Source organism: Lipotes vexillifer, unplaced genomic scaffold (genome assembly GCF_000442215.2).
Source record: "Lipotes vexillifer unplaced genomic scaffold, Lipotes_vexillifer_v1.1 scaffold1699, whole genome shotgun sequence".
In the NCBI taxonomy this organism is placed as follows: Eukaryota; Metazoa; Chordata; class Mammalia; order Artiodactyla; family Lipotidae; genus Lipotes; species Lipotes vexillifer.
The window spans coordinates 684,293-704,598 of NW_006796961.1; the positions used below are offsets into that span (position 1 = coordinate 684,293).

General features: G+C 59.8%; 2 protein-coding genes across 2 annotated transcripts in view; one reads left to right on the top strand and one right to left on the bottom strand.

The window, feature by feature from the left end:
• The window catches only part of RFX1 (regulatory factor X1), a 29,663-nt gene extending 13,271 nt beyond the window's left edge, over window positions 1-16,392 (top strand). The window contains exons 3-21 of the mRNA XM_007469115.1: window positions 14-120; window positions 354-437; window positions 1,577-1,684; window positions 2,626-2,742; window positions 3,856-3,951; window positions 5,427-5,521; window positions 8,738-9,095; window positions 10,932-11,113; window positions 12,170-12,289; window positions 12,380-12,495; window positions 12,722-12,840; window positions 12,923-13,032; window positions 13,482-13,633; window positions 13,708-13,805; window positions 14,906-15,055; window positions 15,150-15,358; window positions 15,791-15,944; window positions 16,028-16,073; window positions 16,223-16,392. Coding sequence (XP_007469177.1) covers window positions 14-120; window positions 354-437; window positions 1,577-1,684; window positions 2,626-2,742; window positions 3,856-3,951; window positions 5,427-5,521; window positions 8,738-9,095; window positions 10,932-11,113; window positions 12,170-12,289; window positions 12,380-12,495; window positions 12,722-12,840; window positions 12,923-13,032; window positions 13,482-13,633; window positions 13,708-13,805; window positions 14,906-15,055; window positions 15,150-15,358; window positions 15,791-15,944; window positions 16,028-16,073; window positions 16,223-16,392 — 2,591 coding nt within the window. The remainder of the gene's footprint in view (window positions 1-13; window positions 121-353; window positions 438-1,576; window positions 1,685-2,625; window positions 2,743-3,855; window positions 3,952-5,426; window positions 5,522-8,737; window positions 9,096-10,931; window positions 11,114-12,169; window positions 12,290-12,379; window positions 12,496-12,721; window positions 12,841-12,922; window positions 13,033-13,481; window positions 13,634-13,707; window positions 13,806-14,905; window positions 15,056-15,149; window positions 15,359-15,790; window positions 15,945-16,027; window positions 16,074-16,222) is intronic.
• A 1,353-nt stretch (window positions 16,393-17,745) lies between these two features.
• DCAF15 (DDB1 and CUL4 associated factor 15) overlaps window positions 17,746-20,306 on the bottom strand; it is an 8,500-nt gene continuing 5,939 nt past the window's right edge. The window contains exons 7-13 of the mRNA XM_007469063.1: window positions 19,799-20,233; window positions 19,605-19,696; window positions 19,374-19,502; window positions 19,196-19,281; window positions 18,860-18,964; window positions 18,661-18,776; window positions 17,746-18,280 (exon numbers count right to left, since the gene is read on the bottom strand). Coding sequence (XP_007469125.1) covers window positions 18,225-18,280; window positions 18,661-18,776; window positions 18,860-18,964; window positions 19,196-19,281; window positions 19,374-19,502; window positions 19,605-19,696; window positions 19,799-20,233 — 1,019 coding nt within the window. The 3' untranslated portion in view covers window positions 17,746-18,224. The remainder of the gene's footprint in view (window positions 18,281-18,660; window positions 18,777-18,859; window positions 18,965-19,195; window positions 19,282-19,373; window positions 19,503-19,604; window positions 19,697-19,798; window positions 20,234-20,306) is intronic.

A 20,306-nucleotide genomic window follows, 5' to 3' on the forward strand; every position in this document is an offset into this window, starting at 1 on the left:
TTCCCTCCGGAAGGTGCCATGCGGGCCAGCGAGACTGTGTCAGAGGCCAGCCCGGGCTCCACGGCCAGCCAGACTGGAGTCCCCACTCAGGTGGTGCAGCAGGTGCAGGGCACCCAGCAGGTAGGACACACACCCCTCCCCCAGGGGTGTGTAGAGAGGGCACCTGAGGGGGGCAGCGAGGCTGTGGCTGTGGGTACCTTGCTTCCCCCCGGTCCTGCTGCCCAAACCATCTGCTCACCTGTTCTTATCAAGATGTTCACTGCTGCTGCCCCAACAAATCCCCCCCCCTCCCCGCCCCGGGCTGGGCCTCCCTGGGGAAGCCAGCGTGGCTCAGGTCCTTCCTTCCCCCTCAGCGGCTGCTGGTCCAGACGAGTGTGCAGACCAAGCCGGGCCACGTGTCACCCCTCCAGCTCACCAACATCCCGGTGCCCCAACAGGTAAGTGCCCCGCATCCAGCCCCCATCCTCAGAGCCTCCCCAGGGTGCCGAACCCACCCCTGTGGCCTGCTCTTATCTACCCTCACCAGCACTGAGGCTATGGGGCCTATCCAGGGGCTGCCCGACCTGCTGCCTCCAGCCGGTGAGGCCGTGTCAGTCAGGGCCCATTGGGGAAGGAAGAGCTGCAGGAGTCATCTTAACGGAGAGACCTGAGGATTGACAGTAAGGAACGTGGCTGGTGGGTCCAGCCCCAGTGTCCCAAAGCAGAGAAGCCAAAGCCGGTTAGGAACCAAGAACCCATAGCCAGCACAGGGGCGTGAGTGCCTGGTGGTCTGTCGCCTGGAAGGCTACAGACCGGGTGCCGGCATCCAGCGTGGACTGGGACAAAGTCCTGTCAGGTTTCAAGGGTGAGAGCACATTTCATATGCCCTGTGGAGCCAGGCTCCCTGAACACAAACTCCAGCTCTGCTGCACATGGGCTCCAGGATCTCGGGCAAGTACTTTCACTGTCCTAAACCTCTGTGAAGTGGGGGAGTGACTGCAGCATCAGGACTGTCAGGGCGATTCTGTGAGCTAGCAGGCATGCAGCACTAGAACGGCACCTGGCACGGCACAGGTGCTCATTAAAAACACACAGGCCGGGGCTTCCCTGGTGGCGCAGTGCTTGAGAGTCCGCCTGCCGATGCAGGAGACGCGGGTTCGTGCCCCGTTTCGGGAGGATCCCACATGCCGCGGAGCGGCTGGGCCCGTGAGCCATGGCCGCTGAGCCTGCGCGTCCGGAGCCTGTGCTCCGCAAATGGGAGAGGCCACAACAGTGAGAGGCCCGCATAACGCAAGAAAAAAAAAACAAAAAACAAAAAAAACACACAGGCCGGGGCTTTCCTGGTGGCGCAGTGGTTGAGAGTCCGCCTGCCGATGCAGGGGACACGGGTTCGTGCCCGGGTCCAGGAGGATCCCACATGCCGCGGGGCGGCTGGGCCCGTGAGCCATGGCCACTGAGCCTGCACATCTGGAGCCTGTGCTCTGCAATGGGAGAGGCCACGACAGTGAGAGGCTCGCATACAGCAAAAAAAAACAACAGAAAAAACAAAAACAAAACACAGGCCATTGTCAGTGAACTGTGGTCCTTCTGGCTCCAGGCTCTCCCCACACAGCGTCTGGTGGTGCAGAGCACAGTCCCGGGCGGCAAGAGTGGCCAGGTGTCCCTGACGGTGCATGGGACGCAGCAGGTGCACTCACCTCCTGAGGTAGGTGGCAGCCCCTTTGGCCACCCTCCCCACCCCTCTCCCCAGAGGAGTCAGGACTCACTCCTCCCAAGTCCTTGTTGACCCTGGCTGGGGTGGCTCGGCCGCCAGATCCCAGCCCTGCTGGCTCTGAGCTGAGCCCGGCTCCAGGAGGAGGAGGCAGCTTCTCCCCTGGATCGAGATGGGCCTTGAAGCTCCAGCTCAGGGCACTGCATCCCAGGAGACAAAGTGGGCCCCTCTTCCCTTGACAGGGTGGGTAGAGGTTCCTCCTCCGACCACAGGATGGAATCCAGGGACCCCTGAATACCAGTGAGGGTGTGGAGGCAGGCGAGCCGTGGGTGGCCAGGAGCATGGGTGTCAGCAATCAGAGCTCAAGGTCAGATCCCTGGCTCAGCCATTCAGTCCTGGGGACTCTGGGCAGGCCCTCAGAGCCTACTGAGCCCAGAGTTAGAAATGTGTAAAACAGTTAATGATACCTACTGTGACACAGCACGACCCAGAGCTGTCGGGCTCTGCAGCCAGCTCACCCGGGGTCAGCACCTGCTGCCATCACTCACAACTATGTGGCCCTGCACACGTCCCTTCCCATCTGTGCATCAGCAAATCATCTGGAAAGTAGGGGGTGCCCTCACCTATCCTCTCTCACTTCAGGGCTGCAGCCCATCTGATGATGGAGGCAGCAGGTGGCCCATGAGCTGAGGCTAGAGTCCCAGCCCTATTCGCTGGGGAAGATGGGTCTGAACTCTGAGCCTTGCATCTGGGATGACTGGGGCTGTGGTGGGGACCAGGCATTTGGATGCAAAGGATGGTTACCAGCTTAGGTGGTTGGCTACGTCCCCTCTGGCTGCTGCCCTCCCCTAATAGCTCTCTGGACAGCCCTTTCGAGCAGGGTTTTGTCAGGCCCCGGCTGCTCCACACACACACCGTGTCTCCTTCCATTGCAGCGGTCGCCAGTGCAGGCCAATAGCTCCTCCAGCAAGACGGCTGGGGCCCCCACGGGCACGGTGCCTCAGCAGCTGCAAGTCCACGGCGTCCAGCAGAGTGTCCCCGTCACCCAAGAGGTGCCAGGCAAAGGCGGGCAGTGGCAGGGGCGAGGGTGCTGGCCAGGCGGCCTCTGCATCCTCCTTCAGTTGTCAGTGGGAGTTGCAGTGGGGAAGGCCTGTGAGAGAAAAGCAGATGGGGGTCCAGCCCCAGCCTGCCACCTAGGCCTTTGGCAAGCACCTCTGCTTCTCTCCAGACTCCGTGTTCTCACCTACGTTACAGCTCCTCCCCGAGGGCCTGGGAGCAGGGTGGTTGGGGCCGCCGTGAGGATGAAGTGCGTCCTCGTGGAAAGCACCTAACACTGAACAGGCACTGGAAACAGCTTCGAGAAACAGCCTTGGCCTCTCTGGGCCCATTTGCCTGGAGAAAACCCCAAGGCCAAGTCCTGGCTCACCCCTAAGGGGCTCAGGGAGAGGCCTCAGCCTCCAAAACCATGCCCAGTCTTCTGGAGGAGGCCTCACTCTGAGCTGCCAGCCACGGCAGCCAGAGCAGGTTAAGAGGCAAGGGCTGTCTGCCATCTGGTTGTTACCACTCAGGTTGGGAGGTTCCCAGTGCCTTGGAGAACCAGATGAAAGCCATAGACCCTTTCCCTGGAGGAAAGCAGAAACCCCACCCTGAAGGATTCATAGATATTCTCCTGCCTGGCACCAGAATCCCTCTGAACCTCTAGGCCTGGGTTCAAGTCCTGGCCCCATCACTCAGCAGCTTCCCGCCTCCCAGCCTCTGTCCCTCACTCTGTGCCCTGAGGATAAGGCCGGCATCCCCTCCATAGCGTGGAAGTAAGGACAGCCAGCATCATGGGCGTGCGGGATAACCCACGTAGGGAGTGGGGGTAGAGGGCAGGGAACCCCTCAGTCGTCCCAAGTTCAGCTCAGGGCTGCTTCCCATCAGCCTCACCTTGTTGAGCCTGGGTTCCACACCTGTAACATGGCTCCCAGAGGCAACCTGATAATGAACCTGAAGGCACTAGGTGCAGGGCCAGCAGTGAAAAGCTGGAGAAAGGTGGCATCTTTCCTTATGGGGCTGCTGTGAGGCTTACATGAGTTCACGTGGGCAGGGGGTGGTGCTTAGGGGCAGGTGGGCAGCCATCATCGCCATGGTTACCATAGTCTGACTTGCCTTTCCTTCCCCAGAGGTCCGTGGTCCAGGCCACTCCACAAGTGCCCAAAGCTGGCCCCGTGCAGCAGCTCACAGTGCAAGGGCTCCAGCCGGTCCACGTGGCTCAAGAGGTGTGTGTCTCCCCCACCTACCTCTGGGCAAACTGGGGCTAGGCCTGGGTTGAGCTGGGGAGGGGTGCAGGCCCCTCAGGCCGCAGGGAGGGAGTGGAGCTCCCCTGGGGGGATGTGGGTGGGTAGGTGGGGAGGCAGCTGGAGCCTTCAGAACCCCAGCCCCATCCTGGGCTCCACCTCCGGCCGTGGGCTGCGGACCAGGTCCTGGAGCCTTACTCTTTCCGGGCACCTGGCAGTTTAAGGCCCAGGTTTTGCTGAGAGAAATCTCGGTTCTCCCTTCCCTCACACGGGGTGGGGATCTTCTGGTCGGGTTGCTGAGTGAGCTCAGCAGCCTCGTGGGCGGTGGAGGCCTGTTGCCCCACCCGCGGCCGCCCCCGGTGACCCCCCAGTGTCTCTGTTTGTCCTCCAGAGCTCAGGCAGTCAGTTTCCCGCTAGGAAGGCAGAACAGCAAGAGCCCCGGCCCACGCCGCCACCGGAGCCGCCGCCCCGGCCGCCCACGCCTGGGCCCGGGCCGGGCGTGCTGGCCCCGGAACCGCCAGCGTGCAGCGGGGAGGCCCCGCAGCTAGGCAGCCCCGAGCCGCCGCCGCCCCATTACGAGCCGGGCGCCGAGCAGTGGGTGGAGCTGGTGGGCGTGCTGCCCCAGCACCTGCTCCTGCCGCAGCAGAAAGTGGTCCTCGAGCCACGGCCCGGGCTCCTGGCCCGAGCCAGCCCCGACCAGAGGGTCAGGATCCAGAGAGTCCCCCAAGTGCTAGTGTTCGGCACGGCCGCCACGGCCCTCAAAGTAGGTGGCGGACGCATGGGCGGGGTGCAAAGAGCGGGCGGGGGCGGGATCCGCCGGCCCCGGCCCGCGCCCGGCCCCGCAGGCCCTGTAGACCCCACCTCCACCCAGCCAGTCTGGGGACCCGCCTCTGATTCCCCCTAAATCGGGCTCCAGGTCCCAGGCTCTGCCACTACAGACTGGGGTGGGGGATGGGGTGGGGAACTCAGGCCCCGCCCCTAAGACTTTGTCAGTAGTTCCAGATTCTGGTCCACAAACGGGGCCCCACCCCTGGCCCCGGCTCCGCCCCTAGCATCCGGTTCAAGGTTTCCAGGCCCCGTCCCTGTAGACAGGGGTCCGTCCCTGATGCAGGCTCCAGCCCTGAAGCCATGTCTGTAGTTTCAGGCTCCGGCTTTAGTGGCAGCCTTGTACCAGGACTTGGCTCTGCCGCTGGGTTTCAACTTTCACGCCTACGGTAGGACCCTGTCTGGGGTCCCCTCTGCGCACCTCAGGCCCTACCTTTACTGTCCCCAGCCCAAGCAGAGAGTCCTGGCTTCTCCTGACACAGCTGTGTCTGATTCCCAGCCCTGGCCCCGTCCAGGGTATTCAGAGAGCCCAGAAGTGCAGTCTTCCAGCTGGGGAGCTGCCAGACTTTTAGAAGCAGAGGCGAGGAGCTGGCCCACCCCTGACCCTCTGTGTACCCTTCCTCCTGTGCCAGGTGCAGCAGCTCCAGCAGGTGCCAGTCCCACATGTGTACTCCAGCCAAGTGCAGTATGTGGAGGGCAGTGATGCCAGCTACACGGCCAGCGCCATGTGAGTGGGGAGGGGACTGGGGGAAGGGACAGGAGGAGGGGCATGGGTCTGCTCTGGACCCCCTGGGACTTGAGGCCCCAGCCCCCAGCGGACCAGCCAGCCTTCAAGGCCTCAAGTGGCGGTAAAGCAGAGGGGACCCTGGCAAGTTGGGAAGGGCATCCCAAGCAAAGCATTAAGAGCTTTGGAATCAGGTTGGTCTGGTTCTATGCAAAAAAACAGAAAACAAAAATGGAAAAAAAATTTTTTTTAATTTTACAAGATAAAAATTTCTAAGGAATAGGGAATGTTAAACTGTGAAAAAAGAGTTTCCTTCACTTCTGACCCCCAAACCTGCCCCAGAGGGGAGACTGTGGCCCATTTCTTTGTTTCCTCCCAGAGATGCTCTGAGAATAGAAATTACCCCCTTTCTTTGTTCAGAAACAGAGGCAGCGTGTTCTGTCCCCTATCTCTTCCCCTGCCATGTAGCTCGAAGCTCTTAGACCATGTGGGTCCCAGTCACCCTCTTTAACTGCTGTGTGATACTCCACCATACAGCTGCAGCATGAATGACATAGCCAGTCCCCACCCAGTCAACACAACACGTAGGTGACTTCCACTCACTGGTGCTGCACACAGCTCAGCGTCAGCATGTGCCGCATCAGGCAGATGTCAGCCCCAGGCCTGCCTTAACCCCGGCTCTGGCTCCTTGCTGGGGATGCTCCATATATATTACCATGGAGAAGGATCTCCCCTTCTCCGTGGTAATAATTCCAGGGCTTATAGCCTCTAGTTGTTGTTTCAGTTTGTGGAAGCTTCATTTGGCTTTTTTTGCATTTGCCTGATTTTTTTCTTATGTCCCTGCCACCTGTTCTTGTGGGCATGACACTGGGGGTGGATTAGCTCATGGAATGACTTGGTCTCTGGGTCCTGATGCTGTGGCTGACCCCAAAGGGTGTGACCCTGGCACCTGAGTCGTGGTCTACAGCATACAGCTACCTCATAGTTCTGTTGATTTATTTCCAGTGCTGCCAGTCTCTCTTATCTGTGCAGTTGACCAGAGCTGGCAGGGACCACAGAGGACATTCCAAACAGGAGCCGGGCTCCCGAGGGCCCCCAGGGGCTCTTCTGCCTCTCCTGGTCTGTCTTTTGCTTCTTTTTCTTTTTTAATAAAATTATTTATTTATTTATCTTTGGCTGCATTGGGTCTTCGTTGCTGCGCACGGGCTTTCTCTAGTTGCTGTGAGCGGGGCCTATTTCTCGGTGTGGTGCACGGGCTTATTGCAGTGGCTTCTCTTGTTGCGGAGCATGGACTCTAGGCGCACGGGCTTCAGTAGTTGTGGCGCACAGGCTCAGTAGTTGTGGCTCGCGGGCTCTAGAGCGCAGGCTCAGTAGCTGTGGTGCAAGGGCTTAGTTGCTCCGTGGCATGTGGGATCTTCCTGGACCAGGGCTCGAACCCATGTCCCCTGCATTGGCAGGCGGATTCTTAACCACTGCGCCACCAGGGAAGTCCTGGTCTGTCTTTTGCTTCTGGTTCAGTTCTTCCTTCTGTGATGATGTGTTTGATCACACAGAGTCCATTGTTGCCATCAGATTCTTCTGCTATGTGAAGTTTTTGAGGACACTGTATCTTATCTCTCTCTCATAGTGGGTCATTACCATGTTCCCAGCCCTTTGCTGGTCCAGATCCCCACGCCGATCAAAGCCACAGCCCTTGGGCCTCCGTCCCTGGCCAGCTTGTGTCCAGAAATACACACATTCATTTATTCAGTCACTCAGCAAACAGTTACCAAAGCAGTGTTTTCTGGGAGCACGTGTTGCGTGTAGGGTGCTGGGCCAGTTTTGGCTCCTGTCGAGGGGGGCATGGGCACTTACCAGTCCCTGCGCAGGTCACGCACTGTGGGTGTCACTCGTGCAGTAGATGTGAACTGATGCGAACCAGGGCACAGTGATCAAGAGCTGCATCCTGGTGTCTGATGGGCAATGCTGCGCACCTCAAGTGATCACATCCCCCAGCCCAGTCCCTCTCCTTGCTGCCCGCAGAGGCCCCCAAGACTCCCTCCGCTGCATCCTTCAGCACCTTCTGAGCCAGGCCACTCCTGATGGGCCTCCCTCCCTTTCTGGATTCTGAAAATTTAACTTACGTTTTTAAATCACTAATACGTTGAGAGGGCTCAAAAATAAAAACTGTGTCCAGCCACGTTTGGTGAAGTGCCTGCCCCCAGTCCGCGGGCCCTCCACCCTCACAGATGGCAGATATAGGTATGAAATGCCGTGTGATCTCCCCCTTCTTCCCACTCTCTGCGCCCTTCCCCGCCTCTCCTGTTCACCTAACTGAATGTTCTGGAGCCTGTTCTTTGGCAGAACCCCAAGACTTTCTTCCTCCTCCCCCACCCCTGTGTGGGATTCCATCACCTTTTAACTTGACATCCCACTAAAGATGGACCCCCCCCCCCAGTCATTTTTACTCTCTCGCTAAGATTTGCAGCCTTGAGCTCACGTGACCTGATGCAGATCCTGGGATAGCTGGAGAACTCTCCGGGGTGGGGTGGGTTTCTGGGTCAAAGGGAAACACATCTGTACCCCAATAGTCATTGTTTACCAGCCCCTCAGGGTGACGGCTGCTGGATTTAGAAGTAGAGCCCCCACTTCTCCAGCACCCTCTTCCTGCCTCACATACCGTGGTGCGTACCACCTTCCGAAGTGCCCTCAATTTACCTTTGCACTTGGCTTCTTCTCTGGCTCCCTCGCTAAGGCATTAACTCCCCTGTGGGGGACCTTTTCTCTCTCATCCACTGTTGGGTCCAGCGTACCTAGAACAGTGCCCAGCATACAGCAGGCACTCAATAGTTCTTTTTTTTTTTTTTTTTTTCCGGCTGCGCTGCATGGTTTGTGGGATTTTAGTTCCCTGACCAGGGATTGAGCCCGGGCCCCTGGCAGTGAGAGCATGAGTCCTAACCGCCGGACCACCAGGGAATTCCCTCAGTAGTTCTTTTTATGACTGACTGAAGTGTGTAGCCTATTGCAAGTTACTTAGCTCTTCCAGTTCCACTTCCTCCCATCTGAAGTAGGGACTCCCAAGTCAGGGGGCCGCTTTGAGGATTAAGTGAAAATTTGCCCATCATGCACTTGGGGTGATGCACGGGGCTGTTGCTTCCTGCTCTCCTTCCCCCCCCTCAGTCATGCCCCTGTGCCACCCAGCTCTTGTCCCCTGACTCCCTCCCTCTACTTCTTTTGCAGCCGCTCCAGCACCTACCCCTACCCCGAGACGCCGCTGTACACGCAGACAGCAGGCACCAGCTACTACGAGGCCGCGGGCACGGCTGCCCAGGTCAGCACACCTGCCACCTCCCAGGCGGTGGCCAGCAGTGGCTCTGTGCCCATGTACGTGTCCGGCAGCCAGGTCGTCGCCAGCTCCACCAGCAGTGGGAGTGGGGCCAGCAACAGCAGCAGCGGCGGCGGGGGAGGCGGTGGCGGGGGCGGTGGCAGTGGCAGCAGCAGTGGCAGCGGAGCAGGCACCTACGTGATCCAAGGCGGCTACATGCTGGGCAGTGCCAGCCAGTCCTACTCCCACACCACCCGTGCCTCACCAGCCACTGTAAGTGCCAACCCAGGCCCCAGGGGAGGTGAGGGTGGGAGGGGGACCCTGGGTGGGAGTGGTGGGTGGTGAATGGTGGTTGCTGGCCACCGTCAGCAGGAGCCTGGTTAGCCTGGTGTCAGGGTGCTCAGGTGAAGATGGCCTGGGATTGAATCCTCGCTGTGTGGCCTCAGACAAGTTACTCAGCCTCTCTGGGCCTCAGCTAATATGCATGATGCTCTTGGAGCTATTACCCAGGAAGTGTCATCTACTCTGATAGTAACTGGTGATGGCGGATAGATAGCAAGGGGAGGGAGATGCAGGCACCACCATGCAAGGAGCTGCCCCGAGCAAGGTTCTATGTCCATCCCGAAGGCAGCGAGATTACCTTCCTCTGCCTAGCGTGGCTCTGTGGAGCAGCCCTAGATCCTAATCCTGACTGGGCCCCTCACCAGCTCTGTGACTGTAGGTGGGTTGTCCTGGGGTGGTCCCCGTCCTCTTGGAGCTTGACGTCTGGAGCGATGGCTTCCCCTCATTTTTTTTTTTTTTTTTTTTTTTATTCATTCATTTATTTTTGGCTGCGTTGGTTCTTCATTGCTGTGTGTGGGCTTTCTCTAGGTGCAGTGAGTGGGGGCTACTCTTCGTTGTGGTGTGCGGGCTTCTCATTGCGGTGGCTTCTATCATTGCGGAGCACGGTCTCTAGGCGTACGGGCTTCAGTAGTTGTGGTTCACGGGCTCTAGAGCACAGGCTCAGTAGTTGTGGCGCATGGGCTTAGCTGCTCCATGGCATGTGGGATCTTCCCAGACCAGGGATAGAACCCATGTCGCCTCCAGTGGCAGGCAGATTCTTAACCACTGCACCACCAGGGAAGTCCCTTCCCCTCATTTTTAACTATTGCCGTCTCCCATGGCGACCCATTGTGGATCCCATAACCAAGACAGAAGGTTTCTCAGAAGACAGGACCTCCCTTATGCACCCATGCAGCCTGGCTTCTAAGTCTAATATTTTAATGCTGGTCATAACCCACATAACTGATTTCATGACTCCCTAATGGGTCCTGAAAACATGCTTTGCTAGACCAGTGCCCGTCCGATAGAACATCCTCCAGTGATAAATATTTTCTCTCTGTGCTGCCTGGTGCAGGGGCCTCCGGCCACATGAGGCTGTTGAGCACTTGAAATGTGAGTTTCAAGGTCCCAGGAACTGAGCTGTTTTTTTAAAAAAAACTATTTTGAAAGAATTATAGTCACAGAAGCTGCACAATAGTACAGAGGTCCCTGTGGACCCTTCACCCAGGTTACCCCACTAATTACATTTTACGTAACTGTAGTACAGTATCTGGCTTGGAAACTGACATTGGTACAATGTGAGGGTGTCTACTTCTGTGTCTTTTTATCACACGGGTAGGTTTGGGAAACCACTATCACAGTCAAAATGCAGAACTGTTCCGTCACCACACAGCCCTCCTGCTCACCCTTTGTAGTCACCCTTGCCCTCCTCCCTCCCAGCATCCCTAACCCCCGGCACTCACAAATCTGTTCTCCATTTCTCTAATGCTGTCATTTTGAGGATGTTCTATGAATGGACTCATACTTTACGTGACCTTTTGACATTGGCTTTTTCCATTCGGTGTAAATTAATTTAACAGCTCTGTGTGGCTGGTGGTGACTGATTTGGACAGTGCAATTCTAGAGAGTTCTACTGGATTTAGTTCCCATGGGTGATTGTGATATGACACCCTCTCCAGTGTGGTTGTCAAGATCACAATCAGAAATAAATATGGAGAGCACTTAGCAACGAGCACTTGAGAAATGGAAGCAATTCTTAGCATTCTTCCATCCCTCCTCGGGCCCCAGGTTCAGTGGCTCCTGGACAACTATGAGACAGCCGAGGGCGTGAGCCTGCCTCGGAGCACCCTCTACTGCCACTACCTGCTGCACTGCCAGGAGCAGAAGCTGGAGCCCGTCAACGCCGCCTCCTTCGGCAAGCTCATCCGCTCTGTCTTCATGGGCCTGCGCACCCGACGTCTCGGCACCAGGTGGGGCCACCTGCCCCTGACAGTCCCTAGCAGCCACAAGGCCCAACCTCACCCTAAGTTATCGAGGTCCTCAGCTCCCCTTGTCCCCTCACTCACTCCACTCCAGCCCCACTGACCTCTTCACAGCTCCTCTGACGCTTGCATGCTCCTACCTCAGGGCCTTTGCACTGCTGTGCCTTCTGCCTCACGTACCTTTCCCCACCTCCTGACTCAAACGTCCCCTGACCCCCTTAACTGAAACTCCAGCCTTCCCTCACCTCCTTGGCCTCCACCCCACCTTACTTTATTCTCCTTAGCACTGAGCACCATCCAACATGCCTCTTATGTTACTTCTCCTTTCTGATCTGTCTTCCAGTGCTGAAATGCATGTCCCTTGAGAGTGCAGGGGCTACACACGGTCAGTGCTTAGTCAGGGCCTATGAGTCAGTGAATTCACATAGGAAGGAGCAAGGAGCCCTCCCATGAACCCGCTCTTCCCAGCCTCTCCTATGCAACACCCCCCCGCTCTTCCCTGCCTCTCCTTTGCAATCCCCCACACCTCTCCAGGCTGAGCCCCGCTCTTCTCTTGGTTCCAGCTCCCAGCTTAGGCCTTAGACATCACCTCATTCATGCATTCATGCATGTGTACGTGCGGAACCTTGGGCAAAGTACTGCATGTCTCTGTGCCTCAGTTTCCTCAGCTGTCAATCTAGGATGCTAGGAGTACCCTTCATAGGGTAGGGATGAGGAACACGTGGATTCGAATATGCTAAGTGCTCAGAACAGTGCCTGGCAAATTGTTATGACTAGCAGGCAGCAAATACCTGCTAAGTGCCTGCCCCTGCCTCTGGCCCTGTCTTCGCAGAGCTCAGTCTGCAGTTGGGGGCCTCTCCTTGGCACCCATAATCCTTGTGGCTTCCCCAGCCCAGCACCCCCAGCTCTGTGGAAATATGGGTCTCACCCCCTGGGCTCTGTTCGGCCCCCTAGCAGAGAGGAGAGGCAGGTGTGATGTGAAGCTCCCGGTGGACGATCGGTGACCAACCCCAGCCCAGCCCTCATCCTCTGCCTCCCTCGCAGGGGCAACTCCAAGTACCACTACTATGGCCTGCGCATCAAGGCCAGCTCACCCCTGCTGCGGCTGATGGAGGACCAGCAGCACATGGCCATGCGGGGCCAACCCTTCTCGCAAAAACAGAGGTAGGAGGGCAGGGCTGGCCCGGTGCTGGCGGGCAGGGAAAGGCATGGCAGCCCATCTCCACCCCAGGCCCCTGCCTATCCCTTCTCCAGGCTCAAACCCATCCAGAAGATGGAGGGCATGACCAACGGTGTGGCCGTGGGGCCACAGCAGGCCACTGGGCTGTCGGACATCAGCGCCCAGGTCCAGCAGTACCAGCAGTTTCTGGGTGAGGGCTCCCTGGACTCTGGGGTGGGCCCAGGGCAGGGTCTGTGGCCCCCGGAGAGTGTGCAGATGGTTCACTTGTCCTCCCGGAACATCTTCGCACCCAGTGCACATGGGGGAACTTCTGCTTGGTAGCAAAGTGGTGCCAACTTAGCAGGATCCCAGGATGAGGCTCGAGCGGGCAGGCAGCTGGGGGATGAAGGGGCTCACGGTGTCTTCTCTGCCCCCAGATGCCTCGAGGAGCCTTCCTGACTTCTCAGAGCTCGATCTCCAGGGCAAAGCGCTGCCCGAAGGCATCGGGCCTGGGGACATCAAGGCCTTCCAGGTCCTGTACCGGGAACACTGTGAGGTAGGGCATCTGGGCAGTGGGCAGGGGCGAGGGAGGGCCACACTGCCGCTCAGCCCCCTTGAGCATCCAGCCTCCCCAACAGGCCATCGTCGATGTCATGGTGAACCTGCAGTTCACCCTGGTGGAGACGCTGTGGAAAACCTTCTGGAGGTACAACCTGAGCCAGCCCAGCGAGGCACCGCCGCTGGCTGTGTGAGTGCCTTTGGGGGAGGGGGGATGAAGGGAGGAGGTTGGGTACCATGTGAGTCAGCCCCCAAGGCTGGGGCAGCCAGACCTCAGACTTCATGCAGGAGTGGGGGCTCCTCTCTACCCCTGCAGTTTGTGGGGTGCACATGGCCTTCTGAGCCCGCCTCCAGAGTGTGCATTGGTACCGGTCTGATGCTCGGTGTTTGGGATGGCATGCCCCACCAAGCCATTTCCTCCCTGCGGTGGGTAGATGCCTGTGCCCCAGTGTGCAGGGTGTTAAGATCCCTGTCTGACCCTGGGGGCAGTGGGGTCTGTGTCAGCCTGACCCCGGGGGTCTTCCAGAGACAGAGTACCTGCCTGACCCCAGGGTGGGGTGAGGGTGCTGTGCCCTTCTGGCCCTGGGTACAGGACCACGGAATGTCCTCGTGACCCCCGGGTGGGGTGGGTGCCCACAGGCACGATGAGGCCGAGAAGCGGCTGCCCAAGGCCAGCCTGGTGCTCCTCTCCAAGTTCGAGCCCGTACTCCAGTGGACCAAGCACTGTGACAACGTGCTGTACCAGGGCCTGGTGGAGATCCTCATCCCCGATGTGCTGCGGCCCATCCCCAGTAAGTGCACAGCCCCCCGGTCCCCACACCCCACCCCACCCCTAAGTCCTGACCAGCCCCCCTACCGCCCACAGGTGCCTTGACCCAAGCGATCCGGAACTTTGCCAAGAGCCTGGAGAGCTGGCTCACCCACGCCATGGTGAACATACCTGAGGAGATGCTGCGGGTGAAGGTGAGGGCGTGAGGGGGGCTGAGGGGCCAGCTCGGCCCACAGCCCGGGGCCTCCCTCCCGGCTGGGGGTGGGGGCTGGGGGCCTCCGTCTCCTCTGCCTGACAGAGGCGGTAAGATTTGTCCCCGTGTCTGTCCCATCAGAGTGAGCTCTGGGCGTTGTCTTTACACACCAGCTTCCTCAGGAGCCCGCTTCCGAAACACAACTTGCGTGTGGTGTTTTGTATGCCACGCGGCATCTTAAAAAAATAAACACCAAATGCACACTTGAAGTTCTGTTCAGAGGGCTTCAAGAGAAAGTGCCTTCGGTGTTCAGACAGAGAGAGAGTCTCACAACAGAAAAGCCAAGCTGAAAACACCTATAAGGAATCAGAATAGCCCTCCTTGTCAATGCTGCACATTCACTCACTACCAAGATGTGAGAAATTAGATGGCGCGTGCTTGTTCTTGAGCAAAAAGAAAAAAAAGAAAAGAGAGAGAGAGAGAAAAGTTTGTTTTCAAAGCCCTGAAAATGCCAACAAGACAGCTAAACAGAAAGGGATGTCTGAAGAATGACCCCTGGGTACGCTGGACACAGGGCTGGGGTTGGGGGCCTGTGGAGAGAGTAGAAGCTGGATCCCGGGGGAGCCCTTCAGAACGGGCAAGACTTACCTATTCATTCATTGATTCCACACGCATTTATTGAGCACCTGCTGTGTGCTCAGCATGGTTCTGAGTGCTGGGAGCACAGCAATGACCAAGATGCACAAAACTCCGGCCCTCCCGAAGCTGACATTCAAGGGAATAATAATACAAACAAAAGGAAACCAAAGGTTATGGAAGTAGAGCCCTTTCTGGGCAATGCCCTCCGAGATTTACTTGTGTCCTTTGATGAAAAATAATAATGCTGTTCAGATACAATACATTGATTTTTTTTGGAGGCATTCCTTGGGTGGGTGGTTGCCCAAAGTTTGAAAACCCCGACCCTTTGATCTCCCAACGGAAGCAACAAGGTACACTCCTCCCTTTTAGGAGAAAGAAACAGGCTCAGAGAGGTCGCAGCGGGTGGGGCAGGGGGCTGTGCGGGGTGGGTTCCGCGGAAGCCACAAGCCCTGGGCCCCACAGGTGGCAGCGGCTGGCGCCCTCGCGCAGACCCTGCGGCGCTACACGTCGCTCAACCACCTGGCGCAGGCGGCGCGCGCTGTGCTGCAGAACACCGCGCAGATCAACCAGATGCTGAGCGATCTCAACCGCGTGGACTTCGCCAACGTGCAGGTGAGTGTGGACGGGGCAGGCGAGCGCGGGGCGGCCCGGCGGTTCGGGCCCGGGGCGGCGGTTGAGCCCCGGGCACCCGCCCGCTGTGTCCCAGGAGCAGGCCTCGTGGGTATGCCGCTGCGAGGACCGCGTGGTGCAGCGGCTGGAGCAGGACTTCAAAGTGACTCTGCAGCAGCAGAACTCACTGGAGCAGTGGGCGGCCTGGCTGGACGGCGTCGTGAGCCAAGTGCTTAAGCCCTACCAGGGCAGCCCCGGCTTTCCCAAGGCCGCTAAGCTCTTCCTCCTCAAGTGGTCCTTCTACAGGTGCGCGCTGGCTGGGCGGGATGCGGGCGGGGAAGGGGCTGGGCGGGAGGACGTACCTCCTACCAGGGCCGGACCCAGAGAAGGCTCCTTTGCTTTGGGATCAGGCCAAAATGGGACCAGTGAAGGCTCCGCCTCTTCGAGGAGGGTGGGGCTGGATGAGGGCCCCAGCCCCACCCTCTCTGGCTGGACCAGAGAAAGACCCACCCCCTGGGGGACTCGGGTGCCCTTTAGAAAGTCGAGGGTCCTGCTGGTGGTGGGCGGGGCTCGGGCCTTCCTCCCTCTCTGAGGGACGCCTTCCCTCGCTGACCGGGAACCCTGTGCGGGGCCGGGCGGTGGTAGCTGGGCTTGCTCGGGCCTGGGGTCCTTACGGCAGGGAAGAGGGGCGCGGGGCGGGTCCCGGCCTGAGGATTTCCTCTTTGTCGCCTCCCACAGCTCCATGGTGATCCGGGACCTGACTCTGCGCAGCGCCGCCAGCTTCGGCTCCTTCCATCTCATACGGCTGCTCTACGATGAGTACATGTACTACCTGATCGAGCATCGCGTGGCCCAGGCCAAGGGCGAGACCCCCATTGCCGTCATGGGCGAGGTGCGCACGGCGGGTCCGCTGAGGGCACGGGAGGGGTGCCCCTAGGCAGGACCCTCATTCCTTCTCCTCTCCCCTCCTTCCAGTTCGCCAACCTGGCCACCACGCTGAACCCCCTGGACCCGGACAAAGGTAGGTAAAGCGTGCCCCTACCGAGGGCCAGAGTCCAGGGGGTGGCGTACAGCGAGGCTGGGGTGGAGGAGGCGGCGGTTGGGGAGCCATGTGGCGGCCTGGTGGCATCGCCGCCCCGCGCTGAGCCAGGTCTGGTCCGTGTACCCCAGACGAGGAGGAGGAAGAGGAGGAGGAAAGTGAGGACGAGCTGCCGCAGGACATCTCGCTTGCGGCCGGTGGCGAGTCACCCGCGCTGGGCCCCGAGGCTCTGGAGCCACCGGCCAAGCTGGCGCGGACAGACGCACGTGGCCTCTTCGTGCAGGCGCTGCCCTCCAGCTAAGCCTGTGGCCTCCCCCGCCGCACCCCGCCGCCCCGCCCGCCCTACCCTGCTGCCCCTCCTCGCCAGGGTCCCTCACAGCTTCTGTGGCTTCGCTGTCACCGCTCCAGCCTCGGCCGGGGCCGGGAGGGGGCCTCCGAGACAGGGAAGGTAAGGGGGTCCCTGCCCCGGATGGAGCGGGCAGAATCACAGGGCCGGGCGGAGCCGCAGCTGCAAACTCTGACACAAAAGACGTGCCTTAAGGAACCCGCCGACGTGCCCAGGTGCCCCCTGGGGCAGCCAGCTTGGCCCTTGGCCCCAAAGGCCGCAGCATCTCCCTCCCCCAGCCCCACCCCCACCCCCCCAGGGGGCAGGCAGGCAGGCCCCCTCCCTTGCAGAACTGTTAACTTATTCAGCTCGCTGGCTTTGCACAGCCTGTCCTAGGCCCAGCCCTGAGCCCCGGGTGGGCGCAGGTGGGCATCACCTGGGGACCCGCCACTGTCAGCAGCAGCCCCGGGATCCCTCCCCCAGCAGCCCCACCGCTTCCCACTCCTTGGTATAAGTGCAATTAAAGCTGTGGGTGTCGCATCTTCTCCAGAGCTGGGCCCTCCCTTGCCCTGCAGCCCTAGAGGGGGGCACTGCCCGGCCTGGCTAGGGGGAGGGCAGAAGGGGCACCACCTCCAGCTTCCAAAGAGCAGCAGGCTGGACCGGGTGCCAAGCCCAGAGGGACCTGCTGCAGGCAGCGGGCCCGGAAGTGCCCGTGCCTGCCCCAGCCAGGGCCGGGTGCTCCACTCGCTCAGATCCTGGACCCTGAGCCCTGGGCCCTCCTCGCCGCTGGTTTGTAATGGAATCTCTACGCTCCTACTCTCCCTGGAGACCGCGCTTCCCTCCACGCGTGCGATCCCCGCCCTCCACATGACTATTGTGCGATTTGTGAGCGCCGCCTGAGCGGAGTCGGTAACTTGTTGGGTTTTTTTCCAACCATCATGGCCTTATCTGTTCCGGTTTTCTCAGTGTTTTCAACCTGTGAGATAGATGTTTATGGCAAAAAGCGAAAAAAAGAAAAAACAAACCTGATCTATTGTATAAAAATCACTATTTTGTGTGCTCCGTGTGCTACAGCTTTTGGGGTGGCTTGCCGACTCCCCCTCCTTACCCCTCGGGGCCTCCCTTCTCCTGGTGGTGAAAGTGTCCACGCGTGTGGTAGTCTAGTGTGCCGAGCTGTTTTCTACCTTTTTGTAGTCTTTCTTAAAACACAATAAATTCCGCTGTGATATTTGGCTACTGCTGACTTGCCGGGCCTTGGTGGGAACCTTGGGGCTGGGGGCTCCAGCTGGGCCCCGAGCACCTGAGTGGCAGGCAGTAAAGGGAATTCAGTGAGGTTCAGAAATAAAACATTTATTATGTGAAGAGGAACAACAGGGCCGGGAAGGGGAGGTGTGATGGCCACGAGGTTCCCCACCTCAGGTCGGGGGAGAGGCTGGGGGTGGACAGGGCAGGGGTATGGGATCCATCTGGCCTCCCTGGGGTGGGGGTAGGGGGGCAACGTCCACACCCGTAGCTGAGAAAAGGGGCAAACTCAGTGAGGAACGAGGGCCCACGCCCAGCTTAGGGTGAAGGCAGGCGCTCAAGGCTGGTGGGGCAGGGGGCTCCCTCCCTCCGCCCCTTTCCAACTTAAATAGGCATAAATAAGAAGCGTCCAGACTCTCAGGCCACCAGGGGCTGCCCTGCCCAGCCCCCTTCCCGCAGCCTAACACTAGTGCCGGTCATCAGTCGGTCGGCAGAGGCTGCCGGGAAGGCGGCCAGCTCCCAGGCCGCGGAGGTAGTTGGAGTCAGTGTCCAGGGCGGCCGGGCCCTCACAGCACAATCCACGTGTATCGCTCACTGTCTGCCAGAACCTTCAGTGAGCACCCTGCAGGGAAGGGTGGGGACAAAGCCTTGGAACCTTGGCCTGCCCAGGCTGTCGGAGAGGCCTCTTCCCCTGACTTGATATGGGCCCAAAAGGTTCTGGAAGGCAGGCACCCTGCAAAGTTACCTCTGCCTCCTGCCTGCAGCCTTTCAATAAAATGTCTGAATGAATGACTGGCCGGGGGCCCCCAGGTGCCACACCTGAGCTGGCCCCCGGGCCTTGGCCTGGGCTGCCCTCCCCTCACCCAATGCCACCGCGTCCACTAGCTCAGCCAATGTGCTCCTCCATTCAGCAACACTTAGGAATTAGTGCGTGCTCTGGGCCTGGCCTGGCCCCAGGATAAGGACCTCAGTCCTGGACTGTCATCAGGTCACGAGGCCCACCTTTGTGCAGCGCCTCGTTGGTCATCCTGTTGACATAACGGCCGCTGCTCTCAGGCACCAGCCACTTCATGACCATGTCCACGCAGCTCTTGCGGTATGAGCTCCAGACGCTGCCGCTGAGGGAGAGGGGGTGAGCAGTTCTCTTCACCCTGGCCCAACCCCAACCCACCCCCAGCCCTGGCCCCTGGCCCTGCCTCACCTGGTCTGCCCTTTGACCTCAGTGAGGTCGCCCACGCTGACTGTCACAAAGATGCCCGTGTTGAGGTCCCATGCCACCTTGAGGCTGGTGTGATAGGTCTTTGGTCTACAGTGGGGAAGGATGGTGAGCAGAGGAGAAAGGGAGTTGGACCACAGGGTCCCTGAGCTTGAACCCAGGCTACCCAGAGGGGCCTTTATCTTTGGAGCAGTAATGGAGCGGCCAGTCCAAGTTTTGGAGGGCAGGGGGAGTCTTCTCACATCCCCCCTTCCCCCCACTGAGGTCTTGAGTGCAGGACCCCGCTGGGCAAGGGTGAGGGTGGGGTCCCTGCCCACTCACCGGAGCTGGCCCTCCTCGGTGGGGGACGGGAATGCCAGGAGCAGCAGGCCAATGTTAATGAGGACCTGGTTGGTTTCTGGGCAGACCTGGGGGGCGGGGTGTGGATGGTGACACATACTGAGAGTGCTGCCCAGAGCTGGGAGGCCCTGGGCCTGCCCTGCCCGACACCTGGGCCCACCTCCAGGATGACAATATCGTAGTCGCTGAAGGAACAGAACTGGTGACCCCAAGTGGCATCATGGCGGATGACCTCGTTGATGACATACTCGAAGTCCAGTGTGAGCTGCTCCACTGTCAGGTACTGACCCTGTGGACAGTGGGCAGAGGGGTAGGGGGAGGATTGCGCCAACTGCCATCCCAGCAGGTCCCCCGGGAGCTGCCCCCTGGCTTGCCCACTGCCAGCACCAACCTGGACGGCAGCCTGCTCCCGCATGGGCCGTAGGTTGCGGCCGCGGAGATCAGTCACCACGAAGGGCAGGGAGATCTTGTCATCCTCCAACTCTGAGGGGGCAGGATGTGGGGGTAGGGATGGCGGTAGGCCTAGAGGCCCCTCCAGGCCAGCCTCCCACACCTGGGACCCCACCAGGTGGGCTCCCCGCTCACCGTCCTCTGGCTCCGTCCCCTCACCGGACCCCAACACATAATACAGCTTCGTGTAGTTGATGTATCCAGGCTCGGAGGCGGGCACCTCTGCTGCAAGGGGGCTGTCCCGGGGCACCGCCTCCCCACCTGGGGCTAGGGGCTCAGAGGGCAGGCGGCAGCGGCTGCTAGAGGGCCCCGGGCAGGGGGGTGGCCGGACTTCCTCCGAGGTCCCACCCTTGGCCTCTTTGGCCCTGCGGAAGATGTCAGCCACAAACTCCTTGGCTTTGGCGATGGCAGGCGAGTGCTCGGGGGCCCCAGAGGGCCGGGCTGGGGCCGCTTCGGGGCAGAGGGTGGGGAGGACAGGGGGCATCTCTGGGCTCTGGGGCCCAGGGGGACTGGGAGGGGCCGGGGGGTAGGTGGTGTGGTCGTACAGGATTTGGCAGAAGCTGCTATCACCTGGAACATAAAAATAAAGTGATGGATGTGGGAAAGGGGTCAATAGATGAGTTCAAGTCCAGAATGCTCTTCC